Source organism: Zingiber officinale, chromosome 3B, assembly GCF_018446385.1.
Source record: "Zingiber officinale cultivar Zhangliang chromosome 3B, Zo_v1.1, whole genome shotgun sequence".
NCBI lineage: Eukaryota > Viridiplantae > Streptophyta > Magnoliopsida > Zingiberales > Zingiberaceae > Zingiber > Zingiber officinale.
The window spans coordinates 46085972-46105928 of NC_055991.1; the positions used below are offsets into that span (position 1 = coordinate 46085972).

The 19957-nt window shown below is 39.6% G+C and overlaps 1 protein-coding gene across 1 annotated transcript; it reads left to right on the forward strand.

Annotated features, from left to right (window-relative positions):
* Positions 1-494: 494 nt before the first annotated feature.
* LOC122054854 lies at positions 495-3112 on the forward strand. The gene is made up of 3 exons (XM_042616279.1): positions 495-1503; positions 1638-2326; positions 2528-3112. Exons 1-3 carry the CDS (start codon positions 495-497, stop codon positions 3110-3112), a joined length of 2283 nt encoding a protein of 760 aa, XP_042472213.1.
* Positions 3113-19957: the final 16845 nt, after the last annotated feature.

The window sequence follows — 19957 nt, forward strand, 5'->3', positions numbered from 1 at the left end:
TGGATGGCAGTACAGCTTGGCACATAATCCCAGCGATCTTCACGTTTTCTGCAAAGTTATTTTTTTTATTTTTTTTTATTTTAGTCATGTTGGAAAGTTTGGATGAAATAACCTCGGATTGAGTTGAGTTAGAAAATATTATAAGGAGTTGGTTATCTTTCTTTTAGATTGTTGGTTATCTTATTTGTCAAATTCAAATAATAGAGATTTCTGATTGTTCAAAAAAAAAAATATTGGGTGTTTTACAAAGTTGGTATCAGAGCAAAGGTCTTGGTTTAGGTTGTGCCTACAGCTGATTGCCGGAAGCTCAAGGAGACATGCCCCAAAGTCTGTGAGTTTTAACATTTTACACTTTGGTTTGATGTTGAGCATATTATGACATTGCTTATGTCGACTACTTTATTATTTGATACTTGTTAATGATATGAGGATATGTACGCATTCATTTTATTTGAGCATGTTGTGACTAAGTAGTGGTTGTGGTGTATCCCCAGATGCCTCCAAGACGCCAGATTACACCGCCCCCACCACTACCATTGAACGCCAACGAGCAAGTATTAGCTAGCCTAGCTGATCTACTACGTCAGAATGTTGGCACCTCTCAGGTGGCGAGGAGTGAGATGCCATACGAGAAATTTCGTAAGATGGGACCCCCGGAGTTCACGGGTTCCACCGATCCATTCGTTGCTGAGGGATGGGTTAGATCCTTGGAGATGATTTTCCGTTACATGGGATTGGAGGATGTAGCCAGAGTTAGTTGCGCCATCTTCCAGCTGAAGGATGATGCTGCCCTTTGGTGGGAAGGGGCTGAAAAGACTATGAATATGGGGACTCTGACTTGGGAGGAGTTTAAAAAGATTTTCTACGACAAATACTTTACACCCGATGTCCAAGCTCGGCTGAAGAGGGAGTTTAGGAACCTCCAACAAGGAGATATGTCTGTGGCAGAGTACGTCAAGAAGTTTGATAGGGGCTGCCACTTTACGCCCCTCATTGCTGATAACCCCACGGAGAAACTGCAACATTTCCTGGATGGCTTGAGACCCGCTATTCGCAGAGATGTGGTGATGTCGGATCCTGCAGATTATGCCATAGCACTACGGAAGGCTTTCAGGTCGGAGCAGACCCTGAAGGATTTACAGGCAGAGGCACAGAGGAAGAGGCCATTTTATTCACAGCCTCAACAGCAGTCGCAAGCGAAGAGACAGTCTACTGGACCTCAGAGGCCAGAAGGGACAGCAAAGCCAACAGTGAAACCTTCCGGTTCAGGGAAGCCACAGGGTCAGCAGGCTTCGAAGCCTGTGATGCAGTTGGAGAAACCTACCTGTCAGACTTGTGGAGGTCATCATGCAAGGAAGTGTCTGCTAGGAGCCGGAGTCTGCTACAAGTGTAAGCAGCCGGGCCACATATCCTTTGATTGCCCACAGTTGAGGAGGCCTGGGACAGGGAGAGTTTATGTGATGCAGACCGAGGAGGCTGACCCAGACACTACCTTGATTACAGGTAACTTTACGTGCTTTATTTAAGGCTTTCGAATATTCGGAATAGTAATTTATGCTACTTTATCACTCGAACCTTAGCTCTTTTACGCTCTGTGCAAATATCGACCTATGTGTATGTGTAATACTCGAGTGCAGGCAGAATATTGGTTGTAGGAGTAGCCACGAAAGCTTTGTTCGATTCAGGGGCTACTCATTCTTTTATTTCGCATGCATTTGTGCATCGTAAAGGGATTACTCCGGAGGGTCTGACAGAAAGTCTACTAGTGACGATTCCTTTTGGAGAGGAGCTGAGTACGGGTAGCATTGTCCGAAATCTCAAGATGGCACTGCAAGGCCATATTATGTATGCTGATTTAATAGTACTTCCGATACCAGAGTTCGACATCATTCTAGGGATGGATTGGTTGTCAGAGAATCAGGCAGTAATCGACTTTCAGTGCAGGGCAGTCCAACTACGTCCTTCGGGAGGAGAACCTTTCACTTTCATGGCAGCAAAGAATTCAAGGAAGCCTCGGTTTATATCATTCTTACAGGAAAGGAAGCTCATTGACCGTGGCTGCTTGTCATTCCTAGCCAGCGTTATAGTGACTACGGCGCTGGAGGGTCCTTCTATTCCTGATGTGGAAGTTGTTAGGGATTATGCAGACATTTTTCCTTATGACGTTACAGGGATTCCACCGGATCGAGAGGTGGAGTTTTCTAATGAGTTGCTGCCAGACACAGTGCCAATCTCTAAGGCACCGTATCGCCTTGCTCCTACTAAGATGAAAGAGCTGAAGGAGCAGATTCAGGAGTTGCTAGACAAGGGGTTCATTCGCCCTAGTGTTTCTCCCTAGGGCGCGCCTGTCTTATTTGTGAAGAAGAAGGACGGTAGCATGAGGCTATGCATCGACTATAGGGGGCTAAATTAAGTGACCGTCAAGAACAAGTATCCATTGCCCAGAGTGGAGGATCTCTTTGATCAGTTGCAAGGAGCTTCGATATTCTCAAAGATAGATCTCCGTTCCGGTTACCATCAATTGAAGGTAAGGGAATCAGATGTGCATAAGACAGCGTTCAGGACTCGATATGGCCACTATAAGTTCTTGGTGATGCCATTCGGGCTAACCAATGCTCCAGCTGTCTTCATGGACCTCATGAATCGTGTATTTCAGCCGTATCTTGATCAGTTTGTCATCATCTTTATTGATGACATACTCGTTTATTCTCGGAGCAGAGAAGAGCATGGTCAGCACTTGAGGACGATATTGGGGGTTCTAAGAGAGCGTAGGCTCTATGCGAAGTTCAGGAAGTGTGAGTTCTGGCTAGAAAGGGTTACTTTCCTTGGGCACATTATTTCTAGTAGGGGAGTGGAGGTTGATCCGTCCAAGGTGGAGGCAGTCAGGGAGTGGGCAGTGCCAAGAAATGCATCAGAGATTCGCAGTTTTCTGGGATTAGCGGGCTACTATTGGAAGTTTATCAAGGGTTTCTCCTCTATTGCAGTGCCCTTGACTGCGCTGACAAAGAAGAACGCCAAGTACGTATGGAGCGCGGAGTGCCAACACAGTTTTGATACTCTGAAGCAAGCCCTCATAACAGCGCCCGTATGCGGTCTACACAGATGCATCTAAGCTAGGCCTAGGCGCAGTATTGATGCAAGGTGACAAGGTTATCGCTTATGCCTCTAGACAGTTGAAGGTTCATGAGAAGAACTACCCTACTCATGATCTCGAGCTAGCAGCGGTTGTGTTTGCACTCAAGATCTGGAGGCACTATTTGTATGGAGAAAGGTGCAAGATCTTCACCGACCATAAGAGCCTGAAATACTTTTTCACACAGAAAGAGCTGAACATGAGACAACGCAGATGGCTAGAACTGGTGAAGGATTATGACTGCGAGATTAGCTACCGTCCGGGGAAAGCTAATGTAGTGGTCGATGCTCTGAGTAGGAAGACTGCAATGATCACACATCTATCGATTTCAGGGCCTTTGCAGCGGGAGATTCAGAGTCTTGGGTTAGAGGTCTATACAGCTGGACGAGCCCCGAGACTGAATTCCTTGACTGTGCAGTCTACACTATTGGACCGCATCCGCATGGGTCAGATGAGTGATGAGCAATTGCAGAAGTGGAGACTGAGAGATGAGGAAAAGGGTAGTGGGTTATACACCGTGAGTGATGGGATTGTGAAGTACAAGGGCCGATTTTGGGTCCCTACAGGGGAGGCATTGAGAGAGATGATCATGACAGAGGCCCATACATCACCATATTCCATTCACCCAGGGAGCACAAAGATGTACAAGGATCTTCAGCAATTGTATTGGTGGCCGGGCATGAAGCGCGATATCCATCATTTTGTGTCCGAATGTTTGACATGCCAACAAGTCAAGGCCGAGCATCAACGACCAGCTGGGCTTCTAAGACCACTCCCTATTCCTGAGTGGAAGTGGGAGAATATTTCGATGGATTTCATCGTAGGATTGCCGAGGACAATCAGAGGATCAAATTCTATTTGGGTAATTGTGGATCGTCTCACCAAATCAGCACACTTCTTGCCAGTTAAGACTGCATTCACCATAACACAGTATGCAGAGTTATATATTCGAGAGATTGTCAGGTTGCATGGGATTCCAGTGTCAATCGTGTCTGATCGAGATACTCGCTTTACATCTACCTTCTGGAGGAGTCTTCATGCTTCATTAGGGACGAAGCTATAGTTCAGCACCGCTTTTCATCCCCAGACCGACGGTCAGTCAGAGAGAGTGAACCAAATACTAGAAGATCTGCTCCGAGCTTGTGCTATCGATTTCCAGTGGAGTTGGGAAACCAAACTACCCCTAGTAGAGTTCACCTATAATAACAGCTTCCAAGCCTCCATTGGGATGGCACCGTATGAAGCGCTCTATGGGAGGAAGTGTAGGTCACCTATTCACTGGGATGAGGTAGGTGAGAGGGCAGAGTTGAGTCCAGAAATTGTTCAGCAGACGGCAGATACGGTGAGGAGGATCAAAGATAGAATGAGAACTGCTCAGAGTCGACAGAAGAGTTATGCAGATTTGAGGAGGAGGGACTTAGAGTTTGCGGTCGGTGACCATGTTTTTGTGAAAGTAGCTCCTATGAAGGGCGTGATGAGATTTGGGAAAAAGGGGAAGCTAGCGCCTAGGTACATAGGACCTTTCGAGATCCTTAACCGAGTTGGGACTTTGGCTTATCGTATAGCTCTACCTTCGAGCCTAGCAGCAGTACACAATGTCTTCCACATCTCAATGCTCCGAAAATACCTGTCGAACCCCTCCCACGTGTTGTACTATGAACCTCTGCAGCTCTCACCGCATTTGACTTTTGAGGAGAGGGCTACACAGATTTTGGACAGACGAGATCGGAATCTACGGAGCCGAACAATCCCAATGGTAAAAGTCAAGTGGCTAAATCATTCAGAGGAGGAAGCTACTTGGGAAGTGGAGGCCGATATCAGAGAGCGCTACCCCGAGCTTTTCGGTAAGTCTATGAATTTCGAGGACGAAATTTGTTTTTTAGGGGGAGAGTATTGTAGCGTTCGAAAATTTCACTACTAAATCGCATGCTCTAGTATTATTGTTAGTAGTAGTATTACGAATTTTACTCCATTATCATATTATTTGAACTATTTAAATTGTTTAATGATGAGTTCTTTTAGAAGTTTAATTTAGATGATACGAGGCCAAAAAGGAGAAGTCGGGAAACACCGTGGTAAAGAGGACTTTTTATAAATTATTTCTTGAGCTCGCTGTCAAGGCATTAAGAAAATTTAGAGCATTTAAGGAAGTTTTCTTTTATTAATTTTTTTAGCTTTTTTTTTATTAACCTTGTTTTTATTAAAAGAAGAGGATAGATAGCTAGTTTTTAATAGTGCTGTGATAAATACGTGATTGACCACTTTTATGTAAATTTAAATAATTGTTTTTTTTCCATTGAGGGGATATAAATATATATCTAGCAAATCACACATATCAAAAGGGGACCTTAGGTTTTAGGTGGGGCGCCGTTTTTTCTCATCCTCCTCGAGGTCCCAATTTTCTAGAAATTTCCAAGAGTTTGTGGCGTTCCGTCATCTCCTTTGCAGCTCGCATCGGCTTGGTAGTAAGTTTCCGATCAAGGCAAGTACATGATCTCTTTTATGCACCTCCTGTTCACAGCATGGTTGTAAGATTTGGTGGTTTTTCTTCCCATGTTTCGATTAACTATGATGGTAGATGTGAAGATTGTGATGGAGAACCATGTCAAGATTGCCTAGGAATCGAGAGGGGGCAAGTTCGATGGGAGAAAGGGAGGGTTGTAGCCGTGGGAGGTTAGAGCCGAGTCTAGAGGATTCGAGCGAGGGCTAGTGCTGGGATCTTAAGCCATGAAAGACCCTTTTCTCTTTGGAACAACTTATGCCTATCTTAAGAAATACATAATCTTAATTGTTGTCATTCCACTCGAGACTACTTATATCTCTGTTTTTTTTATGTTGATGTTTGTCTTCCTTTAGATGTCACAATAATGCATAGGGTGTTGGTGAACGTGTATTGCAACTTTATCATGCTCTAGCCTATAAATCAAATTGATCTTGGGCAAGTCTTCTTGTGGCAACCTAGCTATTGGACTTTTAGCGCATTCACACTGAAGTGGGCAATCCATAAGTTGAGCTATATACCAAACCCAACATCTACTGATGCCATATTCAAAATAGTTTAAGTCTTATATAGTACGTAGTTTTCACTTTATTCCCATTAACGGGTTATGGCTTGGGTTAAAAGTGGCTCCCCCATCTGGACGTTAGTCTCTTAATACCTTAGGTCAATTAATCCTTATTTACTAGCCTTCGAATGAACAATATTGTGATGATTATAATCTTGCTTTGCTATGGTTTGCAGTTTCTATCAAGCTTCTATTTATAATGTGAAAGGAATGATGCAGTTTTGAGGCAAGGAAAGAAACAAAAAAAAAAAAAGAAATTAATATTAGATTCGAAGCAAGGAATCAGTATGAATAATGTGACTTGATTGTGGTTGTTCTATGACGGATATTGGGCCGAGAGACGTCTCGTTTGGCCATATCAAATTGACGCGTAGTGGACTTCGGATAAGCACCGGGGTGCCCTACACTTGACGGGTATGGATTCCAGATAAGTACTGGGATGCTATACCAACCTAGTATTATGGTTTGACAAAGCTTGATCAAGCGACTTTGAGATCTAGGAGCCACAGTCAGGAAACTGAATTCGTAGGAAAATACATGAGCAAATCTTATATTATGCTTTTAATTTTAAATGAATAATTATCTTAGCATGAGTATTCTTAATTGCATGCAACTTATTTGTTCATATTTGCTATTCCTCATATTCTGTATTTGCTGAGTCTTTAAACTCACTACATTTGAATTGGTGCAGATGATGCTGAATTAGAGGTCAGGGGGCAAGACCCTTGAGTGGATGGCAGTACAGCTTGGCACATAATCCCAGCGATCTTCACGTTTTCTGCAAAGTTATTTTTTTTTATTTTAGTCATGTTGGAAAGTTTGGATGAAATAACCTCGGATTGAGTTGAGTTAGAAAATATTATAAGGAGTTGGTTATCTTTCTTTTAGATTGTTGGTTATCTTATTTGTCAAATTCAAATAATAGAGATTTCTGATTGTTCAAAAAAAAAAAAATAATATTGAGTGTTTTACATAATCAATCTATAGATCTCAATTTAAATTGAAGATAAAATTAATAACTATCTCATAAAATCCATAAGATTTCCTATTTGAAATCTAGAAATGGGTGAGATGGAGTTAGGTTAAAATTGAGAATTAGTCTAATCAAACTTAATCAAACTCAAATCAAATTTAATCAAACTTAATTAAATCAAACTTAATCAAACTCAATCAAACTTAATTAAACTTAACTAAAACAAATCAAACTTAATCGAACTCACATCAAACTTAATCAAAACCAAATTAAATCAAACTTAATCGAACTCAAATCAAACTTAATTAAACTTAATTAAACTTAATAGAAGTTAAATTAAACTCTGATCAAACTCAAATCAAACTAGATCAAACTAAGATCAAAGTCAAATCAAACTTTGATTAAACTCAAATCAAACTCTGATCAAACTTAAATCAAACCAGATCAAGCTTAAATCAAACTCAAATCAAACTCAAATGAAACTCTGATCAAACACAAACTAAACCTAATCAAACTCAAATTAAACCAAATTCAAATAAATTAATCAAATTTAAATCAACTTTAGTATAATTGAAACTTAACAATTCCTCAAAATTCAAACATGATTATTTTCTACAAATTTAGAGATAATATTCTCAAACTTAAAATCAACTTCAAAATTAAGATTAACTTAACTCCATCTTATACAAACTCATAAGCTTAAAAAGGGTGAGATGGAAAATCAAGAAAATAAATAATTATTTTAAATATATTTTTAAACTTTTTTTATGTTTGGACTCTAGGGTCATAGTCAATTACTAATTTCAATTATGAAGCTTACATTCCCCTTAAAATTAAGCTAATTACTTAGAGTAATTACTTAACCAATTACTTAAAAGTTATTCCTTTTTTTGGCATTAATTATGGGAGAGTTAAGCTAAGTATTTTTCATAAAGCTAAGTATCTTTTCAGGAGTATAACTAAAGCTAAGTACCTTTTAAAAAATCTTCTGAGTAAAAGGAATTAAGCTAAGTATCTTTTCAAAGAAATTCTTTTTAAAGTTAAATATTTAAATAAATATTTTTTTTTGCTAACTATTCTTCAAGGAAATTCCTTTAAAGCTAAGTATGAAATTGCCCTTGCGACCAGTAAGAGAAGGATAAATTGCCTTGCATAATGAAACAACGAATACCTTTCTTAAACTAATGGAATTTCAAACAATTACACACTTAAAGAAATAATAATAGAATTAAAGAAGAGTGTGGGACAAACAATTTACTTAGTTAGCAATCAAAAGATTGCTGCTCTAAGGAAGATAAACTCAATATGAAGATCTTCTTCTCGAACAAAACATCAGAGACAAGGAAGCCTTGTACACAAAAATAAAGCTTGGAAGTGAAAAACAGAAAGATATTCGAAGTATGAAGTGTGTTTTACAAAATAGAGAAGACCAGGGCTCTATTTGTTGGGGTTGCAAGGTTGCAAACATATTCCCATATTGAAAACACATGAGAAAGATCATGGGTTTATAAGAAAAAGATATCTCCATTGGTATGAGACCTTTTGGGTAGAGCCCAAGAGTAAAATTATGAGGGATTAGACCCAAAGTGCACAATATCATACCATTGTGGAGATATCTAAATTATTTTCGATCCTGTAACAACCACCCTTCTTACTACTACTACTCTCTAAGGATGACCGTTACTTAACTACTAACTCTACTTAACCGGTATGATTAAATATCACATGGAAACCCTACCGAAAAATTTCGACAGAGTCTCCCCTGTACCGGTGACCAAATCTATAATACACAAGATATATACGCAGCCACATGCGGCTGGAACACATTTTATTCACAATCACGCAATAATAAATTCATACTATAATCAAAAGACTAGACTAGCAACAAGTACTAAACACAACTCCCAGAATAGGACATAAATAAGCTACAATACGAATCAAACTCAATCACAATCACATAATTTCATAACAGAAATATGGAAAATAAACTAGACATAAACTCTAAATAAATAAGTCTTGCTAGTCCCCTCTGGACCTCTCCATAGTTCAGTCACCACACACATCCATCATCACCACCACCCTGTCGCCTCCCTTCATATCTTAGCTTTTCCTTTATCTGCGGTAGGAGGAAAAAAAAAACAAAAGATCTATAAGCGAAAACGCTTAGTAAGTACTAATCTATCTCACAAAACTCGAAATGCATAAATGTAATGCAATAATACTGAAACTGAAATGCTAAAGTCAATCTGCATGTGCTCATGGTATACAGAAAATGAAACTGAATACTAAACATGCTCACTATCTAATAGGATAATAAGAAATGAACACTGTAAGCTTAGAATTAAAGAAACTAACTTTTTATTTATTCTAAGCATAAAACTTATTATATTTTCTTATATCCTTGTAATAGAAATTAATCTTTTAATTTCTATCCTTTACTTTCTTCTTCTTTCTTTCTTTCTTTCTTTACTTTTCTTTCTTTCTTTACTTTTCTTTCTTTCTTTGGTTTTCTTTTCTTGGGCCCAGGCCTAGTACCAACTCATGCGCGTTCCCTAGTAGGTTGGGGTTGCGAGCCACCAGTCCTAAAAGAGCAGACCTCGGTCTACCAGGGCCAAGACCTCGGAAATGGTCACCTGGATTTGTTTAACGACAAGCTCTTGGATGTCGGGTACTAGCCTCTTACTTTAATTTACTTGTTATCTCTTTTTAATTAGACCTTGGTCTTTTTCTTTACTCATACTTCTCATAATCCTTTATTAGAGCTTATTAGAATCCTTTAGATATATATCTAACAAGTATAGGATTACAACTAACCAAGCATGCTATATAAAAATAACACGAAGGAAAACAAATCTGAACTCTCTAAGCATGTTATAAAATAAAGCAAAAGAAAGCTAATTTGTACTTCCTAAACATGCTGTAAAATAGAGCAAAAGAAAGCTAACTTGGACTTTCTAAACATGCTGTAAAATAGAGCAAAAGGAAGCTAACTTGGACTTTCTAAACATGCTGTAAAATAGAGAAAAAGAAAGCTAACTTGGACTTTCTAAACATGCTGTAAAATAGAGCAAAAGAAAGCTAACTTGGACTTTCTAAACATGCTGTAAAATAGAGCAAAAGGAAGCTAACTTGGACTTTCTAAACATGCTGTAAAATAGAGAAAAAGAAAGCTAACTTGGACTTTCTAAACATGCTGTAAAATAGAGCAAAAGAATGCAACTTTGAGCTTTCTAAACATGCTGTAAAATAGGGCAAAGGAATGCAACTTTGAGCTTACTAATCATGCTATACTAATTCTGCAAGTGAAACGGAATTTAAGAACTAATACTGCTCATGTTATTCTAATACTGCAGACGAAAACTAAACAGCAATAGAAAAATCTAAACCGCATGCTAAATGTATTCAAATCCCTTCTTTCTTCTTTGATTCACGGCAGCAAAATAAAGGAACAAGGTTATCAGATTATAGCACACCACAGCAGCCACGCATGGGGAAACAAAAATCCAACTATGAGATGCTCATTATCAGAATTGGGAAGTCTAGACTATGTGCCAAATTCATTAAAAAATACCATTCCCATCTTCTTATAAAACTCACGGCAACAAAACCATGTAAACCAGAAAACAGCACCTTAAATTTGGGATGGCAGCAACCAATAAAAATTGAATTACTACTTTCTTCCTTTGTGATTCATGGTTGCTAATTCAAACCAGAGAATCCTTTGCTCTGTTTGAAACTAACGAGATCTAAACCACATGCTTACCCATACCATTCATTTCCCTTATAGGAAGTACACGGCAAAACAAGGAAACGAAATCTGTAAATACCAGCAGATTCTAAGCAACCAACCACATGCTAAACAAGTAAACTAACCCTATTTCTCTTCTTTGAAATACACGGCAGCACACCCAAAAAACCCCAATCTCGTAGCATGCTTCGGATTCAAGAAATTCAGGAAACAAGGAAACGAAACCGAAAGATCGGAGCAACTCCTACCACAGGTGAGTAGTACTTACAGAGCATTCTTGGACTTACAACCGAGAAGAAAGAAGGGGCGGCTAGGGTTCCGGGTGGAGCTCGAAATCTCGGTCCCTTCTCGTCCGTGCGTTCACCTTGCCGAGAGAAGCTCGGATGTGTGCCGAACCCTCGGAGGGAGAAGCTCGCCGGCCGCCGGAGTTAAGCCCTAAGCCGGCTTTCTTCGTTTCCGCCGCGAGAGGAGAAGAATCGCGCCGTCGCGAGGGAGAAGGAGAAGAAAGATTTCGGGAGAAAATGTTGGGTTTTTGGAAAATCCAAAACCTAATTCCCTTTTATATATAAGGGTTTTATTCCAAACTATACTATATCCCTAATTCTCTCTATATAGGGTTAACAGAAATCTCCTAGCTTAGTTGGTCAGGCCGGTTTTGGCTTGGGTCAGTCCGACCCGAGGTCCCGGGTTCAAACCTCGCTTCCAACGCTTTTTGCCTAACTTCTTTGGTTTTGTAAAAATGCTAAACGCCCTCCAAAAATTACGCAAAAATTCTAAAAATCTCTAGAATATTTTAAAAGCATTTTCAAATATCTTTATGGACATTTGAAACTCAGAATAGGGAAAATTGGGTCGTTACAATCCCCCATACCTTATAAAAAGTTCGTCCTCGAACTTAGAATAGCTCTGGATACTTCTGTCTCATGCTGTCCTCCTGCTCCCAAGTGATTTCCTCATGCTTCTGGTTCTGCCAGACGACCTTCACTAGTGGTACTTCTTTGTTTCTCAATCTCTTGACTGCTCTGTCCACTATCTGTGTAGGTCTGCTCTCATAACTAAGATCCTCTTGGATCTGCACTTACTGAGGCTGAATCACTTGGCTCGGGTTATGGAGACACTTCCTTAGCATGGAGACATGAAATACATTGTGTATTGCTGACATGTCTTGTGGTAAGTCCAGCCTGTAAGCTACTTTCCCAATCCTCTATATGATCAGGTAAGGTCCTACATAGCGAGGACTTAATTTGCCCTTCTTGCCAAATCTCATCACTCCCTTCATAGGAGCGACCTTGAGGAAAACTGAATCTCCTACTTGGAATTCCAGTGGCCTACGGCGTGTTCTGTCTGTTCTGGGCGTCTCAATTCTCTGTCTGATTTTCTGGATTGCTTGAGTAGTCTCATCTATCACCTCTGTCTGAATGCCCAACTCGCTTATATCTCTTTTCTCTCTCCTGCTTCGTGATCTGCATTTCCGCCATATAGTGCTTCATAAGGTGCCATCATAATGGTAGCCCGATAGCTATTGTTGTGTGTAATTCAGCTAAGCACAAATACTTGCACCAACTTCCTTTGAAATCTAGCGCACAAGCTCGAGCATGTCTTCTAAAATCTGATTCACTCGCTCTATCCGTCCATCACTCTGGATGGAAAGTCATCTTGAACTTGAGTTTGGTGCCTAGTGCATTCGAGCACTCCCAAAATGTGAGGTGGCGCCCATCTCATCGTAAACGATAGATTTAGGAACCCATGAAGTCCGACTACTTTAACATATAGTGGGCCAACTGCCTATGGGTGGGACACCTTGATGGTTAGGAAGTGAGTAGACTTGGTCAATCGGTCTACTATTACCCATATCGCATCATATCCACTGGTGGTTCTTGGAAGACCTGTTATGAAGTCCATGGAAATGTCTTCCCATTTCCATTCTGGTATTGGAAGAGGCTGAAGAACTCCTCCTGGTCTCTGACTCTCTGGCATGTCAAGCAGGTACTGACATACTCAGCTACATCTCTTTTGAGTCCTGACCACCAAAACCTCTGTTTCACATCTTGGTACATCTTGGAAGACCCAGGATGCATGGAATATGGTGTACTGTGAGCTTCCTCTAGGATCTTCTTCCTCAGTTCCTCATCATTGGGCACGCAAATGCGACTCCCCTGATAAAGAATCTCGTTGTCCGTTACTCGAAACTCTGAATTGTCTTCTTTCTGTATCCCTTGCTTAATCTTCTGGATGTCTGGATCTTCACTTTGCTTTCTCTGTATATCTTCAAGCAAGGTAGACTCTAAGGTCAATGCAGAGAGTTGCCCATAAATAACATCAAGTCCGAAATCTGACAACTCCTTCTGCAGTGGCAGGGCTAATGATGACAAAGACATCAGTGATGCACTAGATTTTCTGCTGAGTGCATCTGCCACTTTGTTAGCTTTGCCTGGGTGGTAGAGAATTTCACAGTCGTAATCTTTGACCAACTCCAGCCACCTACGCTGTCTCATGTTTAAGTCCTTCTGAGTGAAGAAGTACTTAAGACTCTGATGATCTGTGAAAATTCTACACTGGACTCCATATAAATAATGTCACCAGAGTTTAAGTGCAAAAACTACAGCTGCCAGCTCGAGATCATGAGTAGGGTAGTTCTTCTCATAGTCTTTGAGTTGTCTGGAAGCATAAGCTATGACTTTTCCTTCTTGCATGAGTACAGCTCCTAAACCCATCTTGGAAGCATCACTGTAGATGTCGAAACTCTTGTCACTCTGTGGGACTGTCAGAATGGGAGCACTGATCAATCTCTTCTTTAGCTCTTGGAAGCTCTGCTCACATTTATCAGACCATTCGTATTTTTTTATTCTTTCTGGTGAGGGCTGTTAGTGGAGAAGCTATCCTGGAAAAATCCTCCACAAACTTCCTGTAGTACCCTGCTAAACCAAGGAAGCTTCTGATCTCTCTGACGTTCTTGGGTCTACTCCAGTTGTTGACCGCTTCCACTTTGGCTGGATCCACTTGAATGCCCTCTTTAGAAATTATGTGACCTAAAAATGCCACCTGATTTAACCAGAACTCGTACTTTGAGAATTTAGCATAAAGCTGCTTTTGCTGTAGAGTCTGCAGTACTATTCTCAAGTGCGTGTCATGCTCATCTGGGGTCTTGAATAGACCAGAATGTCGTCGATGAATACAATGACAAATTTGTCAAGATATTCTCTGAACGCTCTGTTCATTAAGTCCATGAAGATCGCAGGTGCATTAGTCACTCCCAATGGCATAACTACAAACTCGTAGTGTCCATATCTGGTTCTGAATGTCGTTCTGGGTATATCTCTTTCTTTCACCTTCAGCTGATGGTACTCAGAGCGCAGGTCTATTTTTGAGAACACTGTTGCTCCTCTTTACTGATCAAATAAGTCATCGATCCTGGGAAGGGGGTACTTGTTCTTAATTGCTACTTTGCTCAACATTCTGAAATCTATGCACATTAGCACGGATCCGTCTTTCTTCTTAACGAACAACTCTGGAGCTCCCCGGGGTGAATGACTAGGGTGAATAAAGCCTTTGTCAAGTAACTCTTGTAGTTGTTCTTGTAACTCCTTCAGCTCTGCTGGAGACATGCGATACGGAGCTTTTGAAATTGGACCGGTTCCAGGAACCAATTCAATCTCAAATCCACTCATTTATTAGGAGGTAGTCCAGGTAGATCTGCTGGGAATACCTCGGGATATTCACAGACCACCCGAACCCCCTTTTTCTTACCTTCTTTCTGTTCTTCTGCACTTACATGACTGGGGCTCCGGGCTCCCTACTGTCTCGTCTTCTATCTTGGCTGGCTTGAACTCTATAACTCCTCATAGTGCTTGTTGGTGATAGAACTCTTCATAGAACTCTAACTGAAAATCTGCTCAGCTCATCTGATCGGCTGCTCTCTTGGTCTTTATCCTCTCCCACTACATACGAGCATCTGCAGACAGGCAGAAAGAAGCGCACTTGACCTTCTCGACTTCTGGCCAGTCAAGAAGCTCCATAGTGCTCTCCAGTGTTTAAACCAAGCCTGGGCATCCCAGGGCTCAGTCGTGTCTGAGAAGCTCTCTGGTTTCAGCTTCAGCCATTGTATAAGGTATGCTTCTGGTCTCTGGGATGCTGTGACGGCTCCCTGAGTAGCTGGTGGAGTCTCAATTACCACTGGAACCTCTGTAGCGATGGCTGGAGGAGGGGGAGGAACTGCTTGCTGGTTTGCCATCGGATTGGCAATCACTTGCTGCTGTTCTGCTACTTGTCTCTGGAGTTAGGCAACAACTTCAGAGAGATTTGGCTCAGTTGATCTAAGCCCTTCGCTCTCCTGATCTTGGTTCTCAGTACGAACGGTACGGGGACATCCTTTTTCTTAACATCTAATTATGCAAAGAAAAGACTTGATATCTTACTTTAACCCTTCTAATCATACATAAATATGAATAAAGAAAAGGGAAACTAAATCTTTTATCTTACTTATACATGATACTTGACTTTCAACACCTATAAGTAGGTACTTCTAAACGTTTCTCTATCCTTTCTAAACATACATATGTATATGAATAAAAGAGAAACCAAACTTCTAACTTACTTAAGCATTCAAAAACAAATACTCTATACTGCAGTTAATAATAAGGAAAGCAGAATAAAGAAAGGATTTAAATACTTTCTTACTTGGAGACGCCGAGGATGATGCTGATGTGTGTGTGATGCTGGAGAATGGAACACTGCTCTGATACCAACTGTAACAATCACCCTTCTTACTACTACTACTCTCTAAGGATGACCGTTACTTAACTACTAACTCTACTTAACTGGTATGATTAAATATCATATGGAAACCCTACCGAAAAATTTCGACAGAGTCTCCCCTGTACCGGTGACCAAATCTATAATACACAAGATATATACGCAGCCACATGCGGCTGGAACACATTTTATTCACAATCACGCAATAATAAATTCATACTATAATCAAAAGACTAGACTAGCAACAAGTACTAAACACAACTCCCAGAATAGGACATAAATAAGCTACAATACGAATCAAACTCAATCACAATCACATAATTTCATAACAGAAATATGGAAAATAAACTAGACATAAACTCTAAATAAATAAGTCTTGCTAGTCCCCTCTGGACCTCTCCATAGTTCAGTCACCACACACATCCATCATCACCACCACCCTGTCGCCTCCCTTCATATCTTAGCTTTTCCTTTATCTACGGTAGGAGGAAAAAAAAACAAAAGATCTATAAGTGAAAACGCTTAGTAAGTACTAATCTATCTCACAAAACTCGAAATGCATAAATGTAATGCAATAATACTGAAACTGAAATGCTAAAGCCAATCTGCATGTGCTCATGGTATACAGAAAATGAAACTGAATACTAAACATGCTCACTATTTAACAGGATAATAAGAAATGAACACTGTAAGCTTAGAATTAAAGAAACTAACTTTTTATTTATTCTAAGCATAAAACTTATTATATTTTCTTATATCCTTGTAATAGAAATTAATCTTTTAATTTCTATCCTTTACTTTCTTCTTCTTTCTTTCTTTCTTTCTTTACTTTTCTTTCTTTCTTTACTTTTCTTTTCTTTGGTTTTCTTTTCTTGGGCCCAGGCCTAGTACCAACTCATGCGCGTTCCCTAATAGGTTGGGGTTGCGAGCCACCAATCCTAAAAGAGCAGACCTCGGTCTACCAGGGCCAAGACCTCGGAAATGGTCACCTGGATTTGTTTAACGACAAGCTCTTGGATGTCGGGTACTAGCCTCTTACTTTAATTTACTTGTTATCTCTTTTTAATTAGACCTTGGTCTTTTTCTTTACTCATACTTCTCATAATCCTTTATTAGAGCTTATTAGAATCCTTTAGATATATATCTAACAAGTATAGGATTACAACTAACCAAGCATGCTATATAAAAATAACACGAAGGAAAACAAATCTGAACTCTCTAAGCATGTTATAAAATAAAGCAAAAGAAAGCTAATTTGTACTTCCTAAACATGCTGTAAAATAGAGCAAAAGAAAGCTAATTTGTACTTTCTAAACATGCTGTAAAATAGAGCAAAAGGAAGCTAACTTGGACTTTCTAAACATGCTGTAAAATAGAGAAAAAGAAAGCTAACTTGGACTTTCTAAACATGCTGTAAAATAGAGCAAAAGAAAGCTAACTTGGACTTTCTAAACATGCTGTAAAATAGAGCAAAAGGAAGCTAACTTGGACTTTCTAAACATGCTGTAAAATAGAGAAAAAGAAAGCTAACTTGGACTTTCTAAACATGCTGTAAAATAGAGCAAAAGAATGCAACTTTGAGCTTTCTAAACATGCTGTAAAATAGGGCAAAGGAATGCAACTTTGAGCTTACTAATCATGCTATACTAATTCTGCAAGTGAAACGGAATTTAAGAACTAATACTGCTCATGTTATTCTAATACTGCAGACGAAAACTAAACAGCAATAGAAAAATCTAAACCGCATGCTAAATGTATTCAAATCCCTTCTTTCTTCTTTGATTCACGGCAGCAAAATAAAGGAACAAGGTTATCAGATTATAGCACACCACAGCAGCCACGCATGGGGAAACAAAAATCCAACTATGAGATGCTCATTATCAGAATTGGGAAGTCTAGACTATGTGCCAAATTCATTAAAAAATACCATTCCCATCTTCTTATAAAACTCACGGCAACAAAACCATGTAAACCAGAAAACAGCACCTTAAATTTGGGATGGCAGCAACCAATAAAAATTGAATTACTACTTTCTTCCTTTGTGATTCATGGTTGCTAATTCAAACCAGAGAATCCTTTGCTCTGTTTGAAACTAACGAGATCTAAACCACATGCTTACCCATACCATTCATTTCCCTTATTGGAAGTACACGGCAAAACAAGGAAACGAAATCTGTAAATACCAGCAGATTCTAAGCAACCAACCACATGCTAAACAAGTAAACTAACCCTATTTCTCTTCTTTGAAATACACGACAGCACACCCAAAAAACCCCAATCTCGTAGCATGCTTCGGATTCAAGAAATTCAGGAAACAAGGAAACGAAACCGAAAGATCGGAGCAACTCCTACCATAGGTGAGTAGTACTTACAGAGCATTCTTGGACTTACAACCGAGAAGAAAGAAGGGGCGGCTAGGGTTCCGGGTGGAGCTCGAAATCTCGGTCCCTTCTCGTCCGTGCGTTCACCTTGCCGAGAGAAGCTCGGATGTGTGCCGAACCCTCGGAGGGAGAAGCTCGCCGGCCGCCGGAGTTAAGCCCTAAGCCGGCTTTCTTCGTTTCCGCCGCGAGAGGAGAAGAATCGCGCCGTCGCGAGGGAGAAGGAGAAGAAAGATTTCGGGAGAAAATGTTGGGTTTTTGGAAAATCCAAAACCTAATTCCCTTTTATATATAAGGGTTTTATTCCAAACTATACTATATCCCTAATTCTCTCTATATAGGGTTAACAGAAATCTCCTAGCTTAGTTGGTCAGGCCGGTTTTGGCTTGGGTCAGTCCGACCCGAGGTCCCGGGTTCAAACCTCGCTTCCAACGCTTTTTGCCTAACTTCTTTGGTTTTATAAAAATGCTAAACGCCCTCCAAAAATTACGCAAAAATACTCTAAAAATTTCTAAAAATCTCTAGAATATTTTAAAAGCATTTTCAAATATCTTTATGGACATTTGAAACTCAGAATAGGGAAAATTGGGTCGTTACAGATCCTTCACTATTTATAGTCCTCTGGTCGAAATCAATCATTTACTAACGTGACACGGTTCGGGCGCCCCCAGCGTGGAAAATCTCATCTTCTCTTAAACGTCTATGTAGTGGATGCGGAATAAAATTTTATCTCACTCCGGGCACTCAGACCCACTCTGGCACTTGGACTGATCCTGATCCACAACATCAAGGAGTAGAGGCACCCCAGTTGACACCAAAGTGGTTCGGGCGCTCGAAATAGCTCCGAGTGCCCGAACAAGAGTCAACTCTGAGTTGACTATTTGTCCAAGCTTCTGCTCTGGCTCTGCTTGCTTGGGTGATTTCGTCCATCCGAAATTAGGCTCACCTGAACCCATCTTCCGGCCTTCTTGAGCAATCTTCCACTTCGGCTTCTTGTCCCTTGGAAATGTCGTGCGCTTCTTTCTCTTCCACCAATGTACTCTTTCATAACACCTCGTCCCTTAGGCGCACCGAACTCGTCGACTCATTCCCATGTCATTCTTCTCGCTAGCTGCGTCTCTCACTCGACCTATTATGCTCCTAAATTCCTGCACACTTGAACATAAGGATCAAAACACAATAGGACCTAACTTGACTCAGTTGATTACATCAAAACTACCATCAGATACTTACAATCTCTCCCTTTTTAATGTGAGCAACCCAAGTTAAGTTAGGATAAAACAAAACAAAAAAATAGTAAAATAATAACAAGTACCTAATTTGTAATGAATAACATTTAATGCAAAATCAAAAAATGTACCCTCCCCTTAGACTTAATCTCTAATTCTTCCCCTTTGATCACATTAAAAATAAGAGAAATCCTACAAAATAACATTGATATAAATTTGAAGTACTCTCTAAGGGAAAATTAATTGACAAACATAAAAAAATGAAGTTTAAATTTTAAAAATACAAATTTTACAATTTATAAAGTAGTTTGGAAAAAATAATTTAAAATTATTTTTAATTGTTAAAAAATTTTAAAATTTTTTATAACAATTAAACAGACATATCCAAAGCAGTGATAAAATTTTCAAGAAAAAGTGAAATTAATTTAAGTATAATAAATTATTTTTTACAGAAAAATGTATCTTCCTTTAAAAAAATGCTTAAAAATATATTCTAAGCTCAAAAAAATCTTGAAAATTTTTCTGAGAATGTAATAGCGTAAATGTTTTTGAAGAAAAAATAAATTTTTAAAAAATCAACTTTTAAGAATTTTTAATATTAAAAATTAGTATTAAAAAAAATTCAAAGAAAATTCAATAACGGTCGAAAATTTTCAAAAGTATTTTCTTAGCAGAGAAC

Coding starts and splice junctions, on each gene's coding strand:
- LOC122054854 (XM_042616279.1), top strand. CDS start 495: ATGCCTCCAAGACGCCAGATTACACCGCCCCCACCACTACCATTGAAC. Junction 1,504..1,637: donor AGACACTACCTTGATTACAG/GTAACTTTACGT, acceptor ACTCGAGTGCAG/GCAGAATATTGGTTGTAGGA. Junction 2,327..2,527: donor AGGGGTTCATTCGCCCTAGT/GTTTCTCCCTAG, acceptor CATCAATTGAAG/GTAAGGGAATCAGATGTGCA.